General features: G+C 51.5%; 1 protein-coding gene across 10 annotated transcripts in view; it reads left to right on the top strand.

Annotated features, from left to right (window-relative positions):
- The window catches only part of ARHGAP22 (Rho GTPase activating protein 22), a 176,742-nt gene that overhangs the window by 123,325 nt on the left and 27,132 nt on the right, over nucleotides 1-26,285 (top strand). For 6 of the 10 annotated variants that reach the window (XM_019813482.3, XM_045040283.1, XM_045040288.1 and 3 more), the window contains one exon: nucleotides 24,157-24,333. The exons of 1 other annotated variant lie outside the window; for it this stretch is intronic. In XM_019813482.3, coding sequence (XP_019669041.3) covers nucleotides 24,157-24,333 — 177 coding nt within the window. Of the gene's footprint in view, nucleotides 1-14,961; nucleotides 15,350-24,156; nucleotides 24,334-26,285 lie in introns of those variants that run through there. 3 more of the 10 variants (XM_045040289.1, XM_045040290.1, XM_045040284.1) reach the window with 3 other exon arrangements.

The following is a 26,285-nucleotide window of genomic DNA, read 5'->3' as shown; positions in this document are numbered from 1 at the left end:
TTTCCTTCATTTATTGATTAGGAGAGTCGGATGGAGAGAGGTCTGGGTCACTCTCCTAGGGCACATGGCTCATTGGGACAGTGTGTGAGCCTCTTAGAGGTCGGGGGTGCAAAGTAGGGGGACAGCAGGAACGGCCTTGGAGTCCAGGCACCCCGGTATCAAGTCATGACTCTCCCACATTGACCTGCGTGCCTCTGGGCCTGTGTCGGCTCCGGGCCTCGGTCCCACGGCTGGGAGTGCACTGCCTCTCCTGCTGCCCCTGCCTGATGCAGCGACGCCATGTAGGAAAAAGACCTGTGTAGGATCAGTGCCCTCCAGCACCAAATGCTGCCTTCCCCAGACAGCTGGGGCTATGGAGACAGCAGCACCTTCTAACTTAATGAGGTCCCAGGGCCACCTGCCTGTGAACAAGCCACTACCTGCCTTGTCCCAATTCAGCGTGGGGAATAAGCAAGTTCCAGGGAAGGCACCCTAGGGGAGGGTTAAGGAGAAGATCCACCATTCAATACTAGGACTCAATCGTCGGTACTTAGAGATGGAACATATGGACTCCGAGAGAGTGATCCTCAGGGATCACCTAGCCAGACTTTCTCATTTTCCAAATTAGTTTTTTCAAAAGCCCCAAAGAGAGGAAGTGACTTGTCAAAGGCCGCACCGCACGTCAGTGGCCCAGTCCCTTGAGTCTGAGGTCCCCTGTACTCTTGGCTCTAGACAGGTCTTTCTCACCTCATTCTCATTTGGTCCTTATGGATTAAGTGCCAAGTTCTGTGCACAGAACTGTGCTCAGCCTCGTACAGAGAGGGTATCGCGTTTCCACACCCCAGTGTTTAATGGAGGTAAGGGGCAGGACACAGAGGAGTTAGTCAAGGCATGGTTGAGGGTTGGGTGGCGGGGACTGATGCATGTGGGGGAACCACCCTTTCATGCCACCTCTGATGGCTGGGTGCACCGTCAACACCTCGGCCGTGGCCCCTGCTCAGAATGTGCTGGGGGGGTCGAGGCAGGTCTGTCAAAAATGATCCTTCCTCGGGGCGCCTGGGTGGCTCCGTCGGTTAAGTATCTGACTTTGGCTCAGGTCACGATCTCAGTTTGTGAGCCCCAGCCCTACGTCGGGCTCGGTGCTGAGAGCTCAGAGCCTGCAGCCTGCTTCGGATTCTGTGTCTCCCTCTTTCTCTGCCCCTTCCCTGCTCGTGCCCTGTTTCTCTCTTTCTCAAATAAATAAACATTAAAAAGAAAATGATCCTTCTTCTGTCGTATAAGATGGGACAGACGGGCTTAGATCTGAGCCTCTCTACTTTGCCACAGGCCCCGGCCTGCTCTGCTGCTCTGTCTTGCTCATTTGCGTCGACCCCACACTCCACAGCCCTGCTCTGATGTCTTTGTAGATTCACAGGGTCAAGAGGGATGGATCCCTTTAGGCCTGCCCGGTTTCTCAGCTGTAGTTCAGAGATAGTTTATGTGTGGAACGCACGCATCTGTTAAATAAGTGGTCTTACATTTGGGAAGGAAGTGAGGCTGACACTTGTTGAGTGCCTTTGGTACCAAGCACAGCATATTCTGCGCCTCCAAATTTTCGACCTTCGCTGTGAGAGAGGTCCGACAGCCTTGGTCTTCAAGAGGGAGACCTCGAGACTGAGACGTCTCGCTACGTTTAAGCCTCTCTGAATGACCCTCCCCCCCCAATCCCTGTTCTTTTTCTCTTCCCTCGGCTGTCTTTCAAGTCTCAAGAATGGACTCTTCTGGAAAGATTCCAGCTAATAGTCCTTGGCTCCTAGGACTATGAGTCTTTGAGGTTTCTCTGGCTACCTAATAAAGTGACTTGTAATAAAAGCCTAAGGACATTCTTCCTTCCTGTGCCCCCCTCCCCTGTGACCCACAGGACATCATCAGAGCTAAGAGATCCGGGAGTAGCAGGTGCCAGAAGGATCTTGGATCCCCTTGTTATTCAGAAAGGCTGGGGAGCCGCTCCTTCCCCATAAATTCCCAGGAAGCCGCCCATCAGAATTGGGCAATGGGGGCAGGGCCTGGGTGCGTCGCGTCTGGGGGGAAATGAGGCCATGGAGCCCCGGAAAAGACCGGGGTCACCCAACATCCTGCCCTACCTCCCCTGTGAGGCCCCATTGTCCTCCTGGAGCTCCCAGGCTGGCCCGCCCTCGCCACTGCCGCATTCATGAGCTGGCTCTGAGGCCCATTCTGAGTTAGTGCTATTTGTAGAATCTTCTTAAAATACCACAACAGTGCCATTCACAGAGCGTCTGCACGGCGCTCGATGGCGGAGGTTGGAACAAAGCTCTGCTGTGCTCGGCATCCCGTCTGGGCCGGGCCGGAGGGCACCCCTCTGCCCCACTGATGGGGGTGCCGCGGCTCTCTCCCTGTCCCGGGTGCTCCCAGGTGAGGCCCCTGGGGTCCGGCACCGACTCTGGTTCACCACGCTGGCCAGGCTGGCCGGCCAAGGGAGTGCAGGCCGGCATTCAGCTCCCTGCAAATGACAGCGTGCCCTTCACAGCAGTCCCCTCCCGCCCCCACTAGCCCAGCTCAGGTCAGCCCTGTCATCAGGCCACACGCGGGCTTGCTCAGTTACAGTTGGGTGGACAGATGAGAGGGCCATCAGGGAGGGAGCCAGGACGTAACGCCTCTCTCCAGAGTCGGGGCCCTGGTGTCCTCACCGTACACAGCAGGGTCCTCATGAGCTCCACCCCGACCTCAGCTGCACCCACAGTGCATTCTCAGGAGCTCAGGACGTTAGCAGGTGTCCTGTTAGCGACGTGTTTTGTGGTACCCTGGAGGAGCTCAGTGGGCCTGTGTTTTCTCTGCTAGTGGGCCTCTCGGAGCCTTGCCAATGGACCAGGCGCTGGGCAGCGACTCCCACTTAACCTCTGGGCCTTCCCTCAGAGCTGCCAGCCGTGCGGTGCTATTCTAGCCAGACCTCTTGTGTCCCCGTTAGGACGTGGGTATGGCTGGAGCCCCCATCTGGTCAAAGCGTTTGATGACCTCCCAATTCCATCTTTCCCCTAACCATGTGTTGTATAGAAAATCAGACATTTCTCCAAAGGGAGGCAGCTTAGCTGTCCCTCCTCTGCCCGAGGCCAAGTGTCTACAGTGGCTCTGCTCTGTCTGCTTGTGGCTGGAGGGACTCCCTCGCTGCCCAGAAGGGCCTGACAGCCACGACCCAGGAGCTCCCTCCTTGAGCTGCTGTGCCCTCCAGGACTGATGTCCGGGCTCCCATGGTAGGTTTTTAAATGTCCTTGGCAGGTCTCCGACAAGTTCCTAGTAACCGTTGGTCACAAAGGACACTGGGCCACTCTCTGACCAGTGATGGGGTCCTTACACACAACTGCAGCACCAAATGTGACTCTGGACAAGGGCCCTGGCAGTGGAATCCTGGGGTGAGGACCAGGTGAGAGACTGACACCTGGGTGGCGGGGGGAGGTTTGGGGATTCTCGTGAAGCACCCTGGCAGTTGAACTGGAATCTTCCCATCCCGGTAGAAGACAGGATGCCCTGGAAAGTGGGTCCTCTGCCTGAGACAGGCAGTCCCCCGTCATTCACTGGCTGCAGCATTTCAGGCAAGGAACCTCAATTTCCCTATCTGTAGGGGATGTCAATATCCCTATGATAGTGCCTATCAATTTCCCAAATGGGATCCATAAGGCCTAGTATGGGGCCTTGCTGTGGGACTGAGCCGGGCAGGAAGCCCTGAGAGCCTGGAGGAGTTGAGGTTTTGCCTCTCAGTCCTTCCAGCTCTGCTGAGGGGGAAAGCAGTGGACATCAGATAGACAAGGCATAAAATCTCAGCTCTGGCTCTCTGGCTGGGAGATCTTGGGAAGTTTTTTCTGTAGAAAGTGGAAATATAAGTACTTCCTCAAGATTGTTTTTTAGGCTTAAATGTGTGAACATATAGGCCACCGTGTTGCACAACTCTGAAACTTGGGGAGGGCAGGGATTCACATACTACAATGTGAATTGGTGCCACCAGAGGGCGCCATTCATTTAGACTACAATGAGAGTGGCTGTCTGGGGGTGTGGGGAGAAGGGGTGCCAGGCACTTAGACTTTGTGAATAATAGGAATGATGATGATGATGTGAATGTCATTTTCCAGGGATGCTGTTCATTCAAACTATAAGATGAACAGGTGCCTTCAGAGGATTCTGTGCACTTAGACTATCATGTGAATGGCAACCTCAGGGAGCTATGCTAGACAGTGGTGCTAGTTAACGGTGAACACATTTAACTTCCATACCAGCAAGACTTCTTACTTGTCTGGTGGTTTATACCTGGCCTCCCGGAGGGAGGCAACTTATAAAAACAGTATGTTTATCTTTAAGAACCAGAACAATTTGGGTGAAAAGAGTGCGGGGAGAACGTTAGCTGAAGCCCTGTGGTCTCACACACCTGCTGGAGGCGGGCCCACATCTGTCTGGATGCCACCAGAACCAGGCAGAGGAAAAGAGCACCAGTGAGAGATCCATGGTGTCCAAACTAAATTAAGGGAATTTCTCATTTGCCCAACATAGACTTTGTAGCTCAAGGAATGTCCATGTATCTTGGGAAACTTAACAGAAGACCACGGGGGAAGGGAAGGGGGAAGAGTAGTTACAAACAGCGAGGGAGGGCGGCAAACCATAAGAGACTCTTAAAATACAGAGAACCAACGGAGGGTTGATGGGGGGTGGGGGAGAGGGGAAAATGGGTGATGGGCATTGAAGAGGCCACTTGTTGGGATGAGCACTGGGTGTTGCATCTAAGCCAATTTGACACTAAATTGTGTTTAGAAACAAAAACAAATACCCACGTGAGCAGCTAGAGCAGGCAGAACGGAGCTGTGAGGTTGGGGTGAGTGTGTAGGATTGAGTGGGTAGATCAGGGGTGTGGAGTCCCACAGGCCGGGCACTTCTGTGCCATTTGGCAGGTCACTTTCCCTGAGCCTATCTCTGCCCTCAGCCCTTCTCCCCAGCCAGCAGAACTACTTATAGGCCTTTGGCTACATTTACTACCACCTGCCTCCAGGCAGCCCTCCAGACCTGCCCCTCCGTGCACACTGGCCTTGGCCTGGAAGCCCAACTTGTCTGGGGGGGCTGGAAATGGTTACCCCAGGAATTCTGCTTCCCCTACCCCTCCAGGCTGCTGGAGGGAACCTAGCTGCCTGCAAGCTTTTTCCCCCCAGCCCCCCCCCCCTTCCCGCTGAGAGGGGAGAGTACCTGTGTGTTGGAGGTTTTGTGATGCACAACTGGGAACTGGGCTGACTAGCTCCATAATAAAGAGCCAAGAGGCGGAGGAGGGGCACCCATCCCTCCCCTCCCAGATTCTGGAGATTCTAGAGTGGAGAGCAGATGTCTTTGTGGTTGCTAATTTGTCTCCTTGGGTTGCTTCCCAGTCTGTGGCTGACCCGCCTGCCCTTGGCTCCCTGAGGGCCAGGGCTTCATTTGTGCCCCCAATTCCTAGCACGGTGCCTGGCAGGATTCAGGCTGTGCCGTGATAGGATCCGAGAATGTCCTTCAGGGCAGGGGTTCTCAAACTCCAGTTCTGGAGGCGTGTATCCGGCACCTGGGGGACAAATAGGAACTTGGTGCTGGTAAAAGGAGGAACGGCGATGTAGCCTTGGGCTGGCTGTCACCCCCTGGGGTCAGTGATGAGAATCTAGGCCAGGCCCTTGAATGCAGACAGGCCCCTGCCCCGTACCCCGGGAGGCCTGGTCTAGGGGCCTGGGTGCCGGGAGCTAACAGCCAAGAAAAGGGCAGGGATCCCTGAGTCTGCTTTTCACGCAGCTGGGCTTGAGCTCGGGTGGGGTTCAGTTGGGAAGGGAGGGATGAGAAGGGAAACCGCCAACGTTTTAGAAACTGATGCTTTCAATTACAAAGTGGTTTCTCTTTTTTAGATTTTGTCTAAAATGTGCAGTTTCTGGAGACAGTGACGTGAGACATCCCCTCCTCTTCAAAAAAATTTTTAAGTTTATTTGTGTATTTTGAGAGAGAGACAGTGTGAGTGGGGGAGAGGCGGGGGGGGGGGGCGGAGAGAGAATCTCAAGCAGGCTCCACGCTGTCAGCACAGAGCCCAACTTGGGGCTTGACCTCATGAAATCGTGAGGTCATGACCTGAGCCAAAACCGAGTCCGGCGCTTAACCGACGGAGCCCCCCAGGTGCCCCAGGACACCCCCCTCCTCTTCCCAGCATTGGGCCCAGTGCCTGGAGGCTGATCCTCGTTTTGCACTTCCTCTTGGGTCACTACCAATACCAAGACAGATCCTGAACCTGAACCTGAACCTGAACCTAGGCTTTTGTCCCTCCTGCACCCCTTCCTGCCTGGTCTACACCATTGTGTCTTCTCCCTGGGTACCTGCCACAGCATCCTATCTACCTCCTGACCAACTCCTGCCCTCCTGGGTACACTAAGCCACCCAAAGGATCTCAGTGCTTTTCCTTCCCCAGGGCCTTTGCAATTGCTGCCCACCCTGAGCCTTCTGTACCCAGACCGGATCAGTGCAGGAAAGCCAGCCCCTCTCATCATGTAGTGCTCATCTCGAGGGTCCCCTTCTCTTTTTTTATTAATTTTTTTTAATGTTTACTTTATTTTTGAGACAGAGAGGGACAGAGCACGAACAGGAGAGGGTCAGAGAGAGGGAGACACAGAATCTGGGGAGACACAGAATCTGAAGCAGACTCCAGGCTCCGAGCTGTCGGCACAGAGCCTGACACGGGGCTCGAACTCACGGGCTGTGAGATCATGACCTGAGCCGAAGTCGGATGCTTAACCAACTGAGCCAGGTCGCCCCATCGAGGGTCCCCTTCTCAAGCAAGCCTTTGCTGACCCACATTTGAGCTTGCCTCCTTCCTTTGTTTGCTTCCTGGTCCTTTGGCCCCCTTCCCTTCCCTCCCCACCCCCCCAAATAAGCTCCAGGGGGTGGGGCACTGCCTGTCTTGTTCACCCAGGTATCCCCTCCACACTGTTTCTGTGCCAAGCACAGAGATGGTGCTGTAGGATCTCCCCAAGTATCAGTTGCCTCTTTGAAAGGAAGAGCCTCCCCACCCAAGCCCCGGAAAGGTGGGGGAAGTGGGGGCAGGGAAGTTAAAACTCCTGGGGACCACCCTTGACCAGTGGGTGACTGGAACCAATGGATAGCTGCTCCCCTTTTGTCCCTTGGTTGGGAGCTCTGATACACGTTTCGTAAGTCAGTATAGACCAGGCCAGCAGGATGGAGCCCCCAGACCCCCTAAAGCAGCAGCCTGCTCGATCCCACATTCTTCTGGGCTCTCCCCCGTTCCCGGGTTCCTTCCCTGCCCTGCACTTCTCCCTGGGGTAGCTTCCCAGACCCACCAGCACACGATCCCTTGTCTCAGGCTTTGGTTTTGAGGAACACAGACTAAGGCATGTGGGGTTAGTGGGGGAAAATATTCTGTAGCAACTTGAGGTAGCAAAGGTACCAGTTTCCTGACGTTGTATCAGCCCACGGTGCTTTGGTCACTTATTTCACGGATGTGTTGATGCACCCACTGGGAGCAAAATGTTCTATCAGGTGTAAGAGAGGCACTGGATGCATCTCATACCTCGACGAAGCCTCGAAGGGAGCCCAGGAGGGTGGGGACGGGAGACTGGGTGTGGACCGAGGAGAGGTCCTGGGTGCAGATCAAGCCTCCATCACTTGCTAGATCCCAGGGTCAGGGACCTTGACCATGGTCTCAGCGTCTCCTGCACACATTTGCTGGGAGGGGTACCAGCCTTGACCGGCATTAACAGAACCGGACTCTTTACCTTTGCTGCTGACATTGTAGCTATAGAAGCACCCTACACCGAGACCTGGGAGACGTGGAATCTAAGGGTTGGTACAGAAGTTGGCACAGCATGGGTGCTTCATAAATGTTAGTTCCCTTGTCCTCCCTTAGAATAATGAATTCAACCATTATTCCCTCCAGGTCATTTTTCCATTTTAATTGTCAGGCCCACCCCTCTTCCTTCACAACCCCCCACCCTTGGGCAGCGCAGAACTTGGTCTTCTTCGGCAACTGGCATGTTCCATTTTAATATGTTGCTATTTTTAGCTTTTGTTTCTTTTCCCCGTGAAAGTTATTTTTAAAGGCGGGTAGGGGGCAGGGGACCCCGGCCTAACCATCAGTGGTGTTTTCCAACCCCGGCCATGCGGCGTTACTGCTCAGGCCTGGCTCGGGGACCCGGGCAGGCTGAGTCGGGGCTGGGCCCCGAGCCCAGGTGCGCCCCAGGTGTTGGTGGCAGGTGGCCCTGAGGAAGCAGTTCTCAAACTGTGGTCTCAGCCCCCATCCCCAAGACCTCTGGATTCCTTCCAGGCTTTTGATTGTGGTTTTTGCATTTGTTTGTGATAAAGGTTCAGGCCAGTCTTCCCCACCAGGCAGGGCCTCTTGGTTTTGTCCCTGCCGTGTCCCCAGCGCATGGCACAGTGCTTGCCACATGGTAGACCTTTAACAAGCGTTTGTGCAAGGGAGGAACAGCCTGGTTGGCTCAGTCAGTTAAAGCATCTGACTCTTGATTTTGGCTCAGGTCATGATCCCAGGGTCGTGGGCTCTGTGCTGAGTGAGTGTGGAGCCTGCTTCAGATTCTGCCTCTTGGGGGGCGCCTGGGTGGCTGGTTGGTTGAGTGTCCAGCTTCAACTCAGGTCAGGATCTCACAGTTCCTGAGTTCAAGCCCCACGTCAGACTTGATGCTGTCAGTGCAGAGCCCTCTTAGGATTCTCTGTCTCCTTCTCTCACTGCCCCTTCCCCGCTCACATTGTCTCTTTCTCGCAAAAATAAACTTAAAAAAAAAAAAAGATTCTTTCCCTCTGCCCTTCTCCCCCACTCGCTCTTGTGTGCATGCACATTCCCCCCCCCTCTCAAATAAATAAATATGTCTATATATTTGTGGAAGGGAGAATGGAATAAGGAAAACTGGGAGTGAGTGAGGGGGAACAGTTAAGGAAGGTGAAGGAGAAGGGGATATTTGAGTTGGGTTTTGATGAATGAGTAGGAGTTTACCAAATGGGCCAAGTGGAAAGGTGTCCCCAAAAGAGGGAATAGCATGTGCAAAGACGGTGAGGCATGAAGGGCATGGTATATCCCAGGAACAAGAAGTAGGGCAGAGCACCAGGAGTGGCTGCTGAGATGGGAGAGTCGCTGGGTGGACTGGAAAGGTACTCTCAGCTGATCACAGAGGAGCCCCAGTGGGAAGCAGTGAGCTGGGGGCACATCCTGATGGCAGAGGAGAGAGGCCGTGGTCTCAAATTCCTACCAGGGAAGGGAGAGGCTTGACTTGGATTTCAGAGAGGACCCTGTGGCCCGCCCCACATTCTTCCCTCACTTGTGCAATTGTCCCCGTGAGAGAGATCACACTCCCAATTCTCCCACGGGTGCTGCCTGGGGTGAGGTCAGTATGGATTCCCTAAAAACCCCAATATCCCCAGAACCACAAAAGATTTCCCAGGGACACTCTGGTTTTGAGAAATGAAACTCCACCGTGGGATGAGCTGGCGAGAGGGGAAGTTGGAGCTCAAACCATTTGGAGGCTATCTGGGGCATTTTCCTTAATCAAAAGTATTCAAGGGGTACCTGGCTGGCTCAGTCAGTGGAGCATGCGACTCTTGATCTCAGGGTTGTGGGTTCAAGCCCCACAGTGGGCATAGAGGTGACTTAAAATCTTTTTTTTTTAATGTTTATTTATTTTTGAGAGAGAGAGACTCAGAGTGTGAACGGGAGAGGGCCAGAGAGAGGGGGAGACACAGAATCTGAAGCAGTCTTCAGGCTCTAAGGTATCAGCACAGAGCCTGATGTGGGGCTTGAACTCACGAATGGTGAGATCAGACCTGAGCTGAAGCTGAACGCTTAACCAACTGAGCCACCCAGGCATCCCGACTTAAAATCTTTCAACGTTTATTTATTTTTGGGACAGAGAGAGACAGAGCATGAATGGGGGAGGGGCAGAGAGAGAGGGAGACACAGAATCGGAAACAGGCTCCAGGCTCTGAGCCATCAGCCCAGAGCCTGACGCGGGGCTCGAACTCACGGACCGCGAGATCGTGACCTGGCTGAAGTCGGACGCTTAACCGACTGCGCCACCCAGGTGCCCCCCGACTTAAAATCTTTAAAGAAAGGAAAGTGCTCAAAGCACAGGCAGGTCTAACTTCTCCGGGGCCAAACACAGGAGCTACCAACCACCTTAACAATAAAAAGGAGCAATCTTCATTCAAGAAAAGCAATCTGTGTCCACAGTAATAACACCCACACGCACGCACACATGCACACACATGCACGCACGCGCGCGCACACACACACACACACACACACACACACACACACACACACACACTTCAGAGTCCGGAGTGAGAAGTAAGCTTCTCTGTTCCTGAGCCCCTTGCCTGAGCTCCCAGGCCCCTGTGTCCTGTTGTCCTTGCAGAAATGGGCTCGCACAACCACGCCCGTGTGCACACGTGACTCTCACAAATGGCAGCATATTCATCACGCTGCTTTTTGCTTTCTCCATGCGAAAATGTATTATCCCCCTACCACCTACCCCGCCACCTTCCTTTGTTTGCTTCCTCGTCCTTTGTCCACGTACATAATTTATTCAATCAGTACATTATTGGATGTACATAATTTATTTAATCAGTACATTATTGGATGTACATAATTTATTTAATCAGTACATTATTTATGTAACTTGATGGACCATTGTTCCCAGTTTATTATCTCCATCTCCTTATGCACCTGTGCAAATTAGCCACAGAGTAAATTCCCTGGAAAGGATTGCTGGGCCGTTTAAAATTTTGATAGATATTGTCAAACTATTCCCCCAAAGAGATACAAAAATCTACCCCTGCCAACACTGTAAAAGACCCCCTCAGCTCAGTACCTCCAGCTGCAAGCCACTCCCACCCCTTGGTGAGCTGGTGCCCGGCTCTGAGTGACTCCCAGGTGCCCGTAGGCCCACCTTGGCTGATTCCCTGCTGAATGCACAGCCTGCGGCCCACCCCTCAGCGCCCCCGCTGCCTACAGATGAGGTGAGGTTTCTTTCACTTGTCCCTTTATGGTAGATACTAGTGTCATTTAGTTTTTATTTATTTTAATTGGTTTTTAATTTATTTACTTATTTTGAGGGAGGGGAGTGGCACAGAGAGAGGGAGAGAGAGAGAATCCCAAACAGGCTCTGCACTGCCAGCTCAGAGCCCGACTCAGGGCTAGAACTCACAAACCTGTGAGATCATGATGTGAGTCAAAACTGAGAGTCAGACACTTAACTGGCTGAGCCACCCAGATGCCCGTCATTCGGTTTTTAAGATAGGGAATGTGGTTCAAATTTCAAAGGGTGGAAAGCCAGTCTCTCCGTGCTACCCACTTCCCTCCCCAGAAAAGCCACTGCTCCCAGTATCTTCTGGCTCCTTCCAGAGATATTTTGCACACATTCAAACAAATAAGTATCTCTTCCACTCTTCTCTCTGCCCGTCCTATGCAAACATGGTCACGTATCATTGCATTTTTCACCTCCCTGTATCTCGCAGAGAACATTCCAAATCTGGGCATGAAGCACATCCTCGTTCTTCTTAATACCCGCAGAGCATCCCAAGTGAAGACTGTATATCCCACTCCCCCCTCCTGTTGTCACTGTCTTTTTACTTTCTTTTCTTTGCCATGCAAATATTTTTAACTTATATGGAGTGAAATTTTTTTTGTGGTCTCTGGTGTTTGTGTCATATTCAGAAAGGGCTTCCCCAGTTTCGAGGTCGTACTGAAATTCCTCCCACCGTTGATCCTGGTGCTTCTCTGGCTTCATGTTTCATCTTGAAATCTTCGATCCGTGGTGAATTTTTATTTTGCGATAGGTGTGATACAAGGATCCATTGGATAATATCTCTCCAGGTGGCTATCCATTTGTCTCTTTTCCATTTCTTACGTAACGTCTTCTACTGGCCCATTTGAAATAACTTGTCGTTTCCAAAGTCCGATATGTTCTGGAGTCTGTCTCTCCTCACGTCCTGGGTTACCTCCCTCGTTTTATTTCTTGTACAGCGGGATACTTGACTACAGTTTAATAAATTGGTCTCTATTTTTTTGAAATGCATTTGCTGTTTTTGTTACGAACTTTAGAATCAACTTGTTGCATTTAAAAAAATGCTATTAGTATTTTCTTGTGTTAAATGTATAGACTAAATTAGGGTGAACTGGTATTCTGTTATGTGGGTTTTCCTACTTACGCAATGGTATTTCTGTTTCTTCCCGTGTATAAATAGCTTGGGATCTCTGTCTATTAATTTTGCGTCTGGACACCTTACTGCATTCTCTTACTGCCTCCCATCATTTTTCAGTCCACTGGCTTTGGTTTTCTCTCTATATAAACAACAGGAGCGATAATAACACTGTACCCTTCCCTCCAGCTTTTACTGTTTTATGTTCTTTTTCTGATCTAATTGCACCGCAGAAGACTTCCAGGAGAACGTTAAATACCAGTGCTGATGGGGGGCCTGCTGGGTTTGTCCCTGGCCTTGATGGGAACGCTGCTAGTGTCTCTCCATAAACGCAGTGTTGGCTTTGGTATATCTATGTCAAAGAAGGATCTATCTATTTTTATTTCATGGAAGATTCCCATCAAAATGGATGTTAAATATTGTCAAGTGCCTTCTAAAGTTTCTCCTTGGAGAAACAGATTTAAGAGAGCCCTAAAGGAACCATGGGGACCCAAGTCTTTGCGCCACTCCCCGGGACACCCCCTGTTGTGCTACCCTCCATCGCTCCTGGCCCCCTGGGCCGGCATCGTTTCCCCAGCGACAGATGGTGACAGAGCTGGGGCTCCCTGGGCAGTGCTGCCCCGGTGATAGAGCACCGTGGGGAGGGTGAGTGTTTAGACGCCCCCCTCCCCAGCTTTCAGTACCCTGTTTACTCAGTCCCTCTACCCTCCCTGGTCTCTTTTTTCTCTCCCAGGTAGGATAATAAAACCGCTTTCTAGAAATGCAGAGGTGAGCTGTCATCCCTGGCTGAGGTCTGCTGCCATAGAGAGCACACAAGACACAAGCCTCAGTGTCTTTGGAAGCTAATCCCAGAGGTGACCTCTATCACCTTTTGCCATTTCTATTTATTGAAAACAAGTTACTAGGTACAGCCCACATTGAAGAGGGTGTGATGCCAGGAAGCAGGGTTCATTCACTGGGGGCTTAGAGGCTGCTCACCACAGGGATGGGACCGGGAGGACAAAGGGCAGCCAGATTGCTTGGGTTCAGACCCTCAGCCTGCAGGAGTGGGGTGTGATTGGCCAACACTTTAGGGGACCAGTTAACACGCAGTTTCCCCTTGCTGACCAGGGCCATTTGGGAAGCTGCACTCAGTCATGTGACCTCTGACAAATGACTCAGCCACTGTTTTCTCATCTGCAAAGTGGGTGTGATCATTGTACCACCTTTTAGGGTCATTGTGAAGCTGAAACATTGAGTTAAAATAGGCAGTTTGTAGTAACTGTGCCCAGAACACTGTAAACAACCAATCAAACTTGGATGTTGTACTAAGATTGCCTGTCACTTCCACAGAGCTTTGCAGGTGTCCCCACGGTGACCACTGCCACCCTTTTTGAGACACTGAACCAGTCCTGGGAGATACCAGCCAGACCAAGGGAGGCAAGCCCCGCTTTCCTGAAACTTACATCCTTTAGCAGAGACACAGTAAACACGTAAATAGGCTAATTTCCCCATGTGACAAGCCCTGGAGAGAAAAGAGCATGACAGTGATTGGGCAGGAGGGACAGTTACTTGACAGAGGTTCTCACCCAGGGCGGGTTTCTCTAAATTGAAGTCTGAGCTGAGGTCTGAAGGTGCGAGAGAGCTGGCCATGCAGGGAGCTGGGAGAATACCCAGCACTGAGCACTAGGTTGTAGTTGGAAGAGCGTGAGTCTGAGGAAAGAGAAAGGGGGCCCAAATGGCTGATAGCAGTAAGGGTGGGCAAGTAGGTGGACGTGTGGTCATGGGGCCTGGGACCCCAAGGTCACAGCAGAGCTGGATTATATCCCAAGAACCGTAGGCCCCCTGAAGAGTTTTAAGCAGATGTGCTTTGTTTTTAATTGGCTGTTTTTCTTTGTTGAAGGGATGGATGGACAGACAGATGGACAAATGGGGAAGATGGGCAAAGAAACAGGTGGCATCAACACCAGCATAGGCTTTCACCAGAGTTTAGTGCCCGCTGCCTGCCCCAGCCCTTTAGGAAATCACTTCAGAGTTTCCCCGTGGTCGAGGTTCTGACACTGTCCTGGAAGGAATGAGTAGTGCACGAGGGACGGCCAGGTTGGGCAAGAGGGCTGTCTCCAGCTCTCTTTTTTTAATTACTTATTTTTGGGGGTGGGAGGGGGCAGAGAGAGGGAGATGGAGGGTCCCAAGGGGGCTCTGTGCTGACGGGCTCAGCCAGGAGCCCGCTTCGGGTTCTGTGTCTCCCTCTCCCTGCCCTTCCCCTGCTCGTACTCTGTGTTCCTCTCAAAAATAAATAGACATTTAAAAAGAAAAAAAAGAGTCTGACGCTTAACTGACCGAGCCACCCAGGTGTCCCTGTCTCCAGCTCTTTTTGTATCAAGGGTGGTGGAGACACCGTAAGGATGGAAGCTGATGTCATGGAAAGAGTCCCAAACAGCTAAGTTCAAGTCCTGGCTGTGCCAGATCCCAGCTGGGTGGCCGTGGGCCCTTGGAAGCGCCCGGGGCTCTGGCTTCCCCAGCTGTTGCAGGGATACTGGTGACTTATGGTTTCCTCGTCTCATTCAGTCCCCACCAGAACCTCGCCAGGCAGATCCCATTATTGGCTTCATTTTGCTGATGAAGAAATGGAACCTGAAAGATTATGTGGCCAGTGGTGACTTAATATTACTCGGGCTTCTCCCATGGATTCATTGAGGCCCCCACCAACCGAGGTGGGCTTTCCCAGGCTCCGCTTGGAAAGGACCCTGAGGCACAGAGTGGATGGGGCCGGACGTCCAGCCCTGTGCTCTCAGCACCTAGCAAGCTGGGGGACAGGACAGCCCCAGCGCCTGGCAGGAATGCAGGGGAGGGAGCGCTGAAGGGATTTCCGCTGGTAGAAACCAGCAGACCGGACCCTGCACCCAGTGGGAGGGCCCCCTGGGGGATCTGGCTCTTGCCTCCTCGCCCCGCCCCTGCCCGGGACAGTCCTAGCTTTGGGGCCCTGAGAAGTGCGGAACTTCCCCAAAGGAGACAAAAAGGTCCTGGCCCAGTGCCTTCTGAGCACAGCGCACAGGCAGCCTCAGCTCCTGCACGCGGAGCCGCCTAGCCTCAGTCCCTGGCTTGGCTGTGTCTAACGGTCACTCCTCCGGCCACACCATGCCCTTCTGGCCAGCCAGGTATCTGAAGAGGAGCAGGCGTCAGCCCTGGGGTAAGTGGGCAGCCAGGGTCAAGAGCAGGTTGCGGGGCCAGTAGGCCAGGGGTGATTAACCCTTGAAGGGCAAGCGGCCTTTGATGACTCCAAGTGGGTCAAGAGGTCAAGAGAAATGAGCAGAGACGAGGACAGGATCCTGAGGGCAGCTTGGACCCGAGTTCGGAGTCAGCCTGGACCCGAGTTCGGAGTCAGCCTGGACCCGAGTTCGGAGTCAGCCTGGTGTGGTCTGGCTGGGATGGGCAGGGAGGCAGCCCTTGGAGACTGCAGAAAAGCCCAGCGGCTGGAAGGCATAGCTCAGAGTGTCCCCCACAACAGTCTCAGCAAGTCTGAGGGTGGCTCTTCTCCCCTCCTTCCAGCCCCAGTCTAGGCTGCCTCAAAGCTGTCCTGTAGCCACCAGCACACCTGGCTACCGAGCACTTGAAACGTGGCTGGTCTGGATGTGCTCTTTGTACAAAATATACACTGGGTTTTGAAGGCTTCGTATAAAAAATGCATTAAAGTTGTCAATTACAGGTTGAAATGAATGGTACTCTTTTGGAGGTACTGGGATAAGTGAAATATATTATGCAAAATAATTTCACCTGTTTCTGTGCACCTTTTTCAATGTAGCTGCCAAAACGTTTAAAAATGTACATGTGGCTTTCATTATGTTTCCACTGGACCACACTGTCCCGACGGTATTTCCAGCTCTATTCCTACACTTGGCCTCCAACCCTGGGAATCCATCAGCTGGGGCTTCCCTGGGGCTCCCCACTCCCCTGGGCTGCCAGTAGAATGACAGTGGCTCCTGTGACAAGTCCTATATTGCAGTTACTATTACCTTTAAATAGTGGCTTCTTTTATTTTTTAAACAATTTTTCCGTAACTCCCGGCCTAATACAGGTAGTATTTGATTAATTACATCAGAATGACAGTTTTTCCACCTGAATGTCCTAGAATGAGTCCCATGGGCCACCGTGGTTTACAAAATGCTTCCATAAATAACATTCACTCTTTTTTCTTTTTGTTATAAAAGTTTTTGTACAGAAACGTTGAGAGATAGTGGGTTCCTGTTCTGGATCCTGTGCCAGAATATGCTGCATTTTGGGGTTACCACCTGTCCCCCAAAGCCCCCCTTGCATGGGTGGAAAAGGAGACTCCAGCACAAAAGGAAATTCTTAAATTCAGGAGCTCAGAGGGGAAGAAAGCCCAAGTGGGAATAAGAAAAGCTGGGTTGGGGTCCTGGCTGGGTCACCTAAGGCCGGTCCCTTGAGCAGAGTGGGGACAGGGTTAGGAACTAGTCTGCCTAGGGTCCTGGTTCACTGGTTTTACAGCTTGGATGTGTTTCTCACCATCTCTGGGCCTCAGTTTCCTTTCCTGTCCGATGGGGATAATGACACCGCTTCCTTTGTGAGTGTTCAAACTTGTGATGCTCACCCGTTCGTTAACATCACGCCTGCCTCAAAGCGAGTGCCTTGTGCGTGCCCCTTGGTTCTGCTGCGGCTGCAGTTAGCCATCCATTCATCCCAGATTCTGTGCGTGCCCTCCCCGTGCCAGGCACTGCTTGGTGTGCTGGAGTTGCTTACCAGATAGACGAGGTGGGGTGGGCCAAAAATAAACGGTATAAATAAGCCTATCGTGTAAACATGTAAACTGTGTGTGTGCTGCATTGTGATAAGTGCTGTGGAAAAAGTAAGGACAGGGGCGCCTGGGTGGCGCAGTCGGTTAAGCATCCGACTTCAGCCAGGTCACGATCTCGCGGTCCGGGAGTTCAAGCCCCGCGTCGGGCTCTGGGCTGATGGCTCAGAGCCTGGAGCCTGTTTCGGATTCTGTGTCTCCCTCTCTCTCTGCCCCTCCCCCGTTCATGCTCTGTCTCTCTCTGTCCCAAAAATAAATAAACGTTGAAAAAAAAAAAAAAAAGTAAGGACAGGAAGGGGCATGGGTTGTAGTGGATGATGACGTTTACATAGAGTTGTTGGGAAAGATTCCCCAAGAAGGCCACATTTGAGGAAAGACCTCAAGGAGGCGAGGGAGTGTCTGGGAGAACAGCTTCTCGGGCAATAGCAAGGGCAGGAGCAAAGACCTTCAGGCAAGGATGTGCCTGGTGGCTGGAGGAATGGCCTAGAACAAAGAGGAGAGCAGCCATGAAATCAGGAGTAGCAGGAGGGCTGGGGCCCTGGGGCGGGATGGGGGATAGGGGTGAGTGGCCTGGAAGATCATTGTAAGGACTCTGCTGAGAGGGGCGGTTTTTGCTTTGAGCAGAGGTGTGTGAGCTGGTTTAGGTCTTACTGGGCCACCGTGGCCGGCATATCGAGAACAGATTGTAGGGGCAAGCGAGGGCCTAGGGAGCACGCCAGTAATCTGGATGACAGAGGATGGTGGCTGGGACCAGGTGGAACAGTGAAAGGCGGTCAGAGTTTGAAGATCTTTTGAAGGAGGAATCAGTGGAATTTACTGATAGGAATGGATGTGACATGAGAGAGAGCAGACCTGAAGATGCATTTGGTTGCCACTTGAGTAGCTAGAAGAGAGAGTCGCCCTCATCGGAGAAGGGGAGGGTGGGGCAGATCCAGAGGTGGATTTCATACCTGCTAAGGGCGTGCTGCCTGGAGACGTCCCGGTGGAGCTGTGGGGCAGGCAGTGGAGAGTGGGCCTGGAGGGCAGGGGACAGTGAACTTGGAAGTCGTCAGCATAGGGATGGCATGGTCATCACATAGAGTCTTGAGACTAGATGAGCCCACCAGAGGAAACTGGGTCAGTGTGGGGACAAGGCAGGGGGAAAGGCCAGGTGACCCCAAGTTTCTGCCTGGGGTACCTGAATGCCCAGCACTGAGATGGGAACACAAGAGGAGGCTGGTGTGATAGATGAGGTCCTGATGATTTTCAGAGAAGCCATGCTGTGCCCATGGGACATCACATGATCGTAGAATTGTAAAAGACATTTAGACTCATAGGGAGTAATCTGGTTGTTATATATCTGGTTGTTATATATCTGATTCTTAACTGGGGGCAGTTTTGCCCCCCAAGGGACATTTGGCAATATATGGAGACTTTCTTGGTGGTCAGCCTGGGAGACAGGGACAGGCTGCTACAGGCGTCTGGTGGGTGGAGGCCAGGGATGATGCTAAACATCCTGCTGTGCACCAGACAGCTCGTCACCACCCCCAGGAAGAATTATCTGGCCCCAAACATCAGTAGTGCTGAGGTGGGAAAATTCTGCTTTCTATTATATGAATTGAACGTGATAATAAAAGTGAACCTTTAGGGGCGCCTGGGTGGCTCAGTCGGTTCAGCGTCCGACTTTGGCTCCGGTCATGATCTTGCGGTTTGTGAGTTCAAGCCCCCCATCAGGCTCTGTGCTGTCAGGGCAGAGCCCTCTTTGGGTCCTGTATCCCCCTGCTCTCTCTCTCTGCCCCTCCCCTGCTCATGCTCTCTCTCCCAAAAATAAATAATGAACTTTTTTTTTTTTAAGTGAACATTTAAAGAGCTTGTTAGGTGCCAGGTGCTAAGCCAGGGGAGTATCTCAATGTCCTTCTCCCGAAAGGGTAGCTACCTTCATTTTCTTCACCCTGCAGGTGTTGGACTCTGACGCTTGGCAAAGTTAGGTCACGGTGCTCCCCCTGGTGGAGCTGAGGGTTGACCCCAGGTTGGGCTCTAAGCACCATTCTAGAAGGCCTCAGAGGCCTGTGACATGTGTCAGGATGGGATGGAAACACAATGGCCACACAGCCTGGTTTAAAAAAAGGAAAGGGGAAAACCAAAAACAGTAACAAGAGACCCTCAGCCTTCATGATGTGTTTCTTCCTGAAATAATTGGCTGTTAGGACTTTTTTTTTTTTTTTTTTTTAACTAAAGCTAATATGACTCTTTTCCTAAGTAGCAGAGGAAAAAGTAAGCATAAACGATTGAATGCTGTAGAAAATGCCAGAGTTTTCTTTAATGGCCTGTTTTACTTTCCTTGCACTCCCCTCGGCTGCCAGAGAGGAGGTTTTATATTATAAATAGAGAATGCGTGTATCGTCGAACCAACCTTGGTTTGAATCCTGGCCTCTCCACTTGTTTGTTTGTGAGCTAAATGATTAACTTCTCAGAGCATCCATTTATTCATCTGTAAAATGGGGTCAGTAACACTCCTTCCTGTGGTATTTATGAGGACTAGGTGTGGCCGTGTGTGTTAAGCTTCTTGCACAGTGTTTTACACATAGCAGGTCATTAAAAGTGGTGGCGGGACTTCGTTTCTGGATACAATGGAACAACAGGGACTGGTTTGCTCTCTCACCTAAAACGACTCCCTCCCCACAAAAAAAGGACAAGTAATCTGAAACAGTTTTGAAGATACTGAACAGTGGCAGTGAAGGACTGTGACCCCCAAAAGACAGGAAACAAATGAGGTAAGGTCTACACGTGCCCCAGCTGGAGAAAGTTCCAGGCTGTGCCGCAGAAAGGGGAACCCCAGGTGGAACCCCTTGTATTCCATGCATTGAGGAGACAGAGCTTAGGGATGGAGAGACCAAAGCCTCTAGAGTTTTCGGATGGGATACCCAGGAGGAAAGAGCTGCTCAGAGAGAAAACTCCTTGAGAACGCATCACCATGTACAGTGAGGACATGACCTGAACCCGAGGAGGGGACCACCAGGGAGGATTCCAGGCAACAGCATCCCCTCTAACACAGGGCAGGGAATAGTTCCTGTTACATCTACCATCCTGGAAAACCTCATGACTCATGGGGCATTGCATAGGAAACACGGAAGGGTTTTCCCTTAGCAGTGGGGAAGAATTGGCTCATCCTGAGTGTTCTGGACCCACCTAAGAAACCTTAGAAGCAAAATCTATGAGGATCAAACTCGTTCCAAGTAACCTAACTTCATTCCAGAAGGGACTCAAGTGTTTTTAGAGGAATACAGAAATGTTCAGCACCCAACGATTTAGGAATCACAATGTCTGGCACCAAATAAAAAATATCAGGCATGCAAAGAATCAAGAAAACAGGACCCACAATGAGGAGAAAAATCAATCCACTGACACCAGCCTAGAAATGACAGTATTAAAATTAGCAGACGGAGACGGTAAAACAGTTTTTGTACCTGTATTCCAGTAGGTTCAGAAAGTTAAGTAGAGACGTGAAAGATATTTTTGAAAAGACCCCAAATCAAACTTCTAGAGCTCAAACCTACAATGCATGAGATACAAAATATACCAGATATGGGACACCTGGGTGGCTCTGTCTGTCAGTTAAGCGGTCGACTCTTGATTTCGGCTCAGGTCTTGATCTCAAGGTTGTGAGTTCAAGCCCTGTGTTGGGCTCCGCGCTAGGTGTGAGGCCTATTTAAAAAGAATGAAGTTCAATCCATACCTTGCACCAAATTCAGAAATTAACTCATAGACCTAAATGTAAGTCCTAAAACCACGAAACTTCTAGGGGAAAACTTTTATGACCTTGGGTTAAGCAAAGATTTCTTAGAGAAGCACACTCAGTAAAAGAAAAACATTGGTAAATTGGGCTTCACTAAAATTAAAAACTTCTTTTCTAAATACACTCTTAAGAGAATGAAAAGAAAAGGCACAGACAGGGGGAAATACTTGCAGAGCATATATCTGATACAAGACTTGTATGCAGAATATGTAAAGAACTCTCAAAACTCAATAAGGAAAAAATGCACAAATGTATGGCCAACTCATCTTTGACAAAGCAGGAAAGAATATCCACTGGAAAAAAGACAGTCTCTTTAGCAAATGGTGCTGGGAGAACTGGACAGCAACATGCAGAAGAATGAAACTAGACCACTTTCTTACAGCATTCACAAAAATAAACTGAAAATGGGTGAAGGACCTGAATGTGAGACAGGAAACCATCAAAACCCTAGAGGAGAAAGCAGGAAAAAACCTCTCTGACCTCAGCCGCAGCAGTTTTTTACTTGACACATCTCCAAAGGCAAGGGAATTAAAAGCAAAAATGAACTATTGGGACCTCATCAAGGTAAAAAGCTTCTGCACTGCAAAGCAAACAATCAACAAAACTGAAAGGCATCCGGCAGATTGGGAAAAGATATTTGCAAATGACATATCAGACAAAGGGCTAGTATCCAAAATCTATAAAGAACTCACCAGACTCCACACCTGAAAAACAAATAATCCAGTGAAGAAATGGGCAGAAAACATGAATAGACACTTTTCTAAAGAAGGCATCCAGATGGCCAACAGACATGAAAAGATGCTCAACGTCGCTCCTCATCAGGGAAATACAAATCAAAACCACACTGAGATACCACCTCATGCCAGTCAGAGTGGCTAAAATTAATAAATGAGGAGTCTACAGATGCTGGAGAGGATGTGGAGAAACAGGAATCCTGTTGCCCTGTTGGTGGGAATGCAAACTGGTGCAGCCGCTCTGGAAAACAGTGTGGAGGTTCCTCAAAAAATTAAAAATCGATCTACCCTATGACCCAGCAATAGCACTGCTGGGAATTTACCCAAGGGATACAGGAGTGCTGATGCATAGGGGCACTTGTACCCCAATGTTTATAGCAGTGCTTTCAACAATAGCCAAATTATGGAAAGAGCCTAAATGTTCATCAACTGACGAATGGATAAAGAAGATGTGGTTTATATATATAATGGAATACTACTTGGCAATGAAAAAGAATGAAATATGGCCTTTTGTAGCAATGTGGATGGAACCGGAGAGTGTGATGCTAAGTGAAATAAGCCATACAGAGAAAGACAGATACCATATGTTTTCACTCTTCTGTGGATCCTGAGAAACTTAACAGAAGACCATGGGGGAGACGAAGAGGGGGGACTTCCAGAGAGGGAAGGAGGCAAACCATAAGACACTCTTAAATACTGAGAACAAACTGAGGGTTGATGGGGAGTGGGGGAGAGGGGAAAGTGGGTGATGGGCAGTGAGGAGGGCACCTGTTGGGATGAGCACTGGTGTTGTATGGAAACCAATTTGACAACAAATTATATTAAATAAATAAAAATAAATAAAAATTAAAAAAAAGTATTTAGGATAAGCAAGTAACTATAACAAATTCTTGGAGTCCTAAATCTTCTTCTGAGCCATCTTGAGACACTGGTTCAGAGAAGCTTATGTAGCAAAGCTTCCTGGAGGCATCAGGCTTCCCCCCGCTCCGACTCTCCCCGCCTCTGTGGCAGTGCTCACACCCCACGAATGACCATGGCAGCCACCAAGCCACGGGTGCAGACTTTGCTTCCCGCAGGTGCACACACACTTGTCTGGCTTCGGGCTCTGCCGCCTCTGCCCCCTGACTCCCTTCCCCTCCACCTCCACCTCCACCGCCCTGCTTCCCAGCGGCTGCACGGGCTCCCAAGGAGCAGGGCTTGTGTGTGTGGTGAGGGCTCCAGAAGCCATCCTGGGGCCCCGACACGCTTGTCTCCTTGCTCATCACCCTCCTGAGCTTTGGGCCTCACAGGCCTGTCCAGACTACTGGCCCTGCTCAGGTGCCCCCTCAGTGAGGACACACCCCACCCTGTGCTCCAGCTCTCAGAGTACTCTGCTCCATTTCCTGGCCCTTGGCGGCCTTGCTGGGACCACTGTCAGACTGATCCCACCAGGCTGCCTTCTCTTTGAGGGGTGACAAGAGCATGGGGTGGGTCAGAGCCCAGAGCGGGGGACTTCGAATCCCAGCCTCTACCACGTAGTAGCTGTGTGAGTTCAAGCAAGTTCCTTAATCACTCTGTGCCTCAGTTTCCTTGACTGAGGAAACTGCGGAGAGTAACGGCACCTCCCGCCACACAGTCTTTGTGAAGATTAAAGAATCCTAGGAGGACGGTTTTGTCCACTTAAGTGTCTGCAGCTTCTAGAAGAGTCCCGGGCAGGTACCACGCACTGAGGAAGCACTTGCTCCTGTCTCCATCCCAGGGCTGCAGGCTCTAGCAAGGGGGTGTCCTGGGTCTCACGGTTCTCCCTAATTGCCACCCCACCCCCTCAAGAACCCAGGACCCTGGGACTCACACCCCACCTGCAGACAGTCCTGCTCAGGGTCGGTGGCTCTGGGACCAGAGGCTAGTACTTGGGTGAGTTACATATTGCAGGATGTTGGGGATGAACGAAGACAAGATCATTCTTGAAAAGCCTTTAGATGAAGTTCAGTATAAATGGTTTTTGTGTACACCCTAAAGATGAGTTCATTTATACATGAAAACGTGAGAACCGCTGGAGCTACATTAGGGAAAATTTAATGACATCTGTCTGAATTTTCCCATCCTTCTGCGTTGAGATGCAATGTCTAGCTGCGAGTGGGGACGGGTGGGGAATTCTAGAGCGTTTTGCTCCATCCTGGTTTGACAGCAGGCCTCCGTAATGTTACTGCTTGTGGAGAATCAGGCCTCCTTTCCAGGCTGGGGAAGGAGGCCTGTAATGTCAGAGCGGATGTAAAAAGCATAGTGATGTTGCACTTTGCGCGGAAGAGGCGTAAAGCTGATGCAGAACAAAATACATAGGCTACTCTGGGTTCTGAACTTCTTCCAGCTGGCCTCCAATGTGAATGCTCTTTCCCTAATAGTGCCTGGGCATGCTTCTAATGATTTCTGTTTTGATGCGGAAATGTAACTAGGTGGAAACCTACAAGGGCCCCAAAGATACACGTGTGGGGTGTGAAAGGAGTGGCGGCGGGTGGGAGGGGGCTGCCAAAACGGAACCAGAAGCTTGGCCGTTGCCGACAGGTTTGGGAGAGGCGGCCTTCTCACAGGGCAGGGAAGAACAGGCTAACTGGCGTTGGGGTGGACAGTGCTGTGGGAGTGTGAGCCCCGGTGTCCGCACGGGGGTCCTTGCAGTAAGCCTGTGTCTCCCTGTCTTGCAGGTGGTACCGGGGAGCGGGAGAAGGTGCCGGCCAACCCCGAGGCGCTCCTGCTCATGGCCAGCTCCCAACGTGACATGGAGGACTGGGTGCAGGCCATCCGCCGGGTCATCTGGGCCCCACTTGGCGGAGGTACTGCCCGTAGATCGCATGCTCACCCTCTAGAACCCTTGCCTTCAGGTAATCATGCCCCTCCGCCCTGCACTGAGCCCGCAAGACCTCTCTCACTCGGGACCCACTGGCTGTGTCCCTGGCTGCTTACGGCAGGCAAGCCGTGCTGTCCTCTTCTGCTGCCGGCCCCCGACAGTCACACCTCCACTTTACTGGACAGGCAGCAGCAGGGGAGTCGGGGCCACCTTTCAAAACATGCCCTCCTCCAGCTAGAATCCTGTGGCGTGTGCATACTGCCTCCCTGCATCCAGAGCCCTGCTGCACAGCAGGTGTTTTTGAGGTGGTCTGCACTGGGTCCCGCGTCCTTCCCTCTGCTGTGCCTTCCTACAGCCACACAGGGCCCCTGCGCTGCCCACACAACCAGCGCCTTGTTTCTGAGCTGAGAGCAGTGGTTGCCATTTACGCAGCTTTATTGAAAATGCTTGTCGGATGCTTGAAACGTACCTGGTCATATTCCGGACACTCGGAAGTTCAGTGATAAAACAAAATAGAGGATTCCTCCGCCCTCCTCTCCCGTCCATTGTCCAGTGGGAGACGGAGAATAGGCAAGTCAAGGTGTCACATGATTTTAAGTAGAGAGAAACACAATAAAGTAAATTTAAGTAGGATGATAGAGGGGATGCTGTGTTAGATGTTGTAGCCTAGCCAGCTCAATGAAGTGGCCAGGAGAGCCAGGGGAGTGCTGGGCAAAGAGCATTCAGGCAGAGGGGCAAGCAAGTGCAAAGGCCCTGAGGTGGGAGTAAAAGATTTGGACACAGAGAATCTCAGGAAGGCCAGCGGGTCTGAGGGAGTGAGGACAGGAGAGTAGAGGACATGAGGCAGGAGAGGTCACTGAGGCCTTGGGGACATGGTGGGGATCTCAAGATTTTGTTCTCAATCGATGGGGCACCAAGGAGGGCTCTGAGCAGGAGACAGACACAACCTGACCCAGATTTGTAAAGGGCCCTTTGGCCGCCATGTGAGGGGTGGAGCAGAGAGAGACAGGAGTGGACACGGCAGGCTGAGACAGCCATCAGACGGGGGTGACGGGGACACAGGCTGGCGTGGGGGTGGAGAAGAGAGTGAAGAGGGCTCAGCTGCAGCTGTGTTCTGAAGGTAGGGCTGCCAGGGTCTGCGGACAGACACAGGGTGCAAGAGAAAGGAAGGGTGGCCCCCGGCTGTGTGGTCGGTGCCCCTCTGCAATCATCATAAAAAGAGCTTTTAGAAGGGGTCACCATACTGGCTGGGCTGCGGCCACCAACTCCCTGCTGAATGTGGAGACCATGTGACCATGAGAGCCATGGACATCCTGTCTCCCCCGCACAGTGTCTGAGTGCTGCACATTCTGGGCAGGGGCGGAAGCTCACCTTTCAGGGCTTGGAGCCCGTCTCCAGACCCAGTGTGCTCTGTAGGCTGAGCCCCTCCCTTCCCCACTCACCTCGCCAGCTCTCCTCTGCTATTCCTGGCTGTGGCCTGCCTGGCCATCTCTCCTAGAACCACTGATCCTCACATAGAAGAGTCGATATCACTTGGGAAGTCAGTTTTTTTCCTGTGCTTCATAAATGCCCTCACACTGTTAGTCATGGCCTCCCTGCCTCCTGAGGCTCGTGGCAACTTTGACCCAAGACCCAGGGACACTCAGGGATTTCTGCGGCCTTCACAGACCTCCTTGGATGCAAAGTGTTTGGAATTGAACCCATGGAACAAAATAGAGCCCAGAATCAGACTCTCATCCAGCTGGACTTTGACTTACGACAGACGGCACCTCCGAACACCGGGGAAAGGAGAACATCATTGTGATCTTGGGTAGAGAAAACTTCTTTTTGCAGGAGTTATAAAAATCATTAATCTTTTAGGAAAAGATCGATAAATTATGCTCTACACAAGGAAGAGCATCTGTTCGTTAAAAGGTAGATTAAGAAAATGAAAAGACAAGCATCTAGGGTGGGAGAAGGTGTTTGCACCACATACAGCCGTCAAAT

Source organism: Felis catus, chromosome D2, assembly GCF_018350175.1.
Source record: "Felis catus isolate Fca126 chromosome D2, F.catus_Fca126_mat1.0, whole genome shotgun sequence".
In the NCBI taxonomy this organism is placed as follows: domain Eukaryota; kingdom Metazoa; phylum Chordata; class Mammalia; order Carnivora; family Felidae; genus Felis; species Felis catus.
Note: the sequence above shows the minus strand (reverse complement) of the source record. Positions and strands in the feature narration are given on the sequence as shown.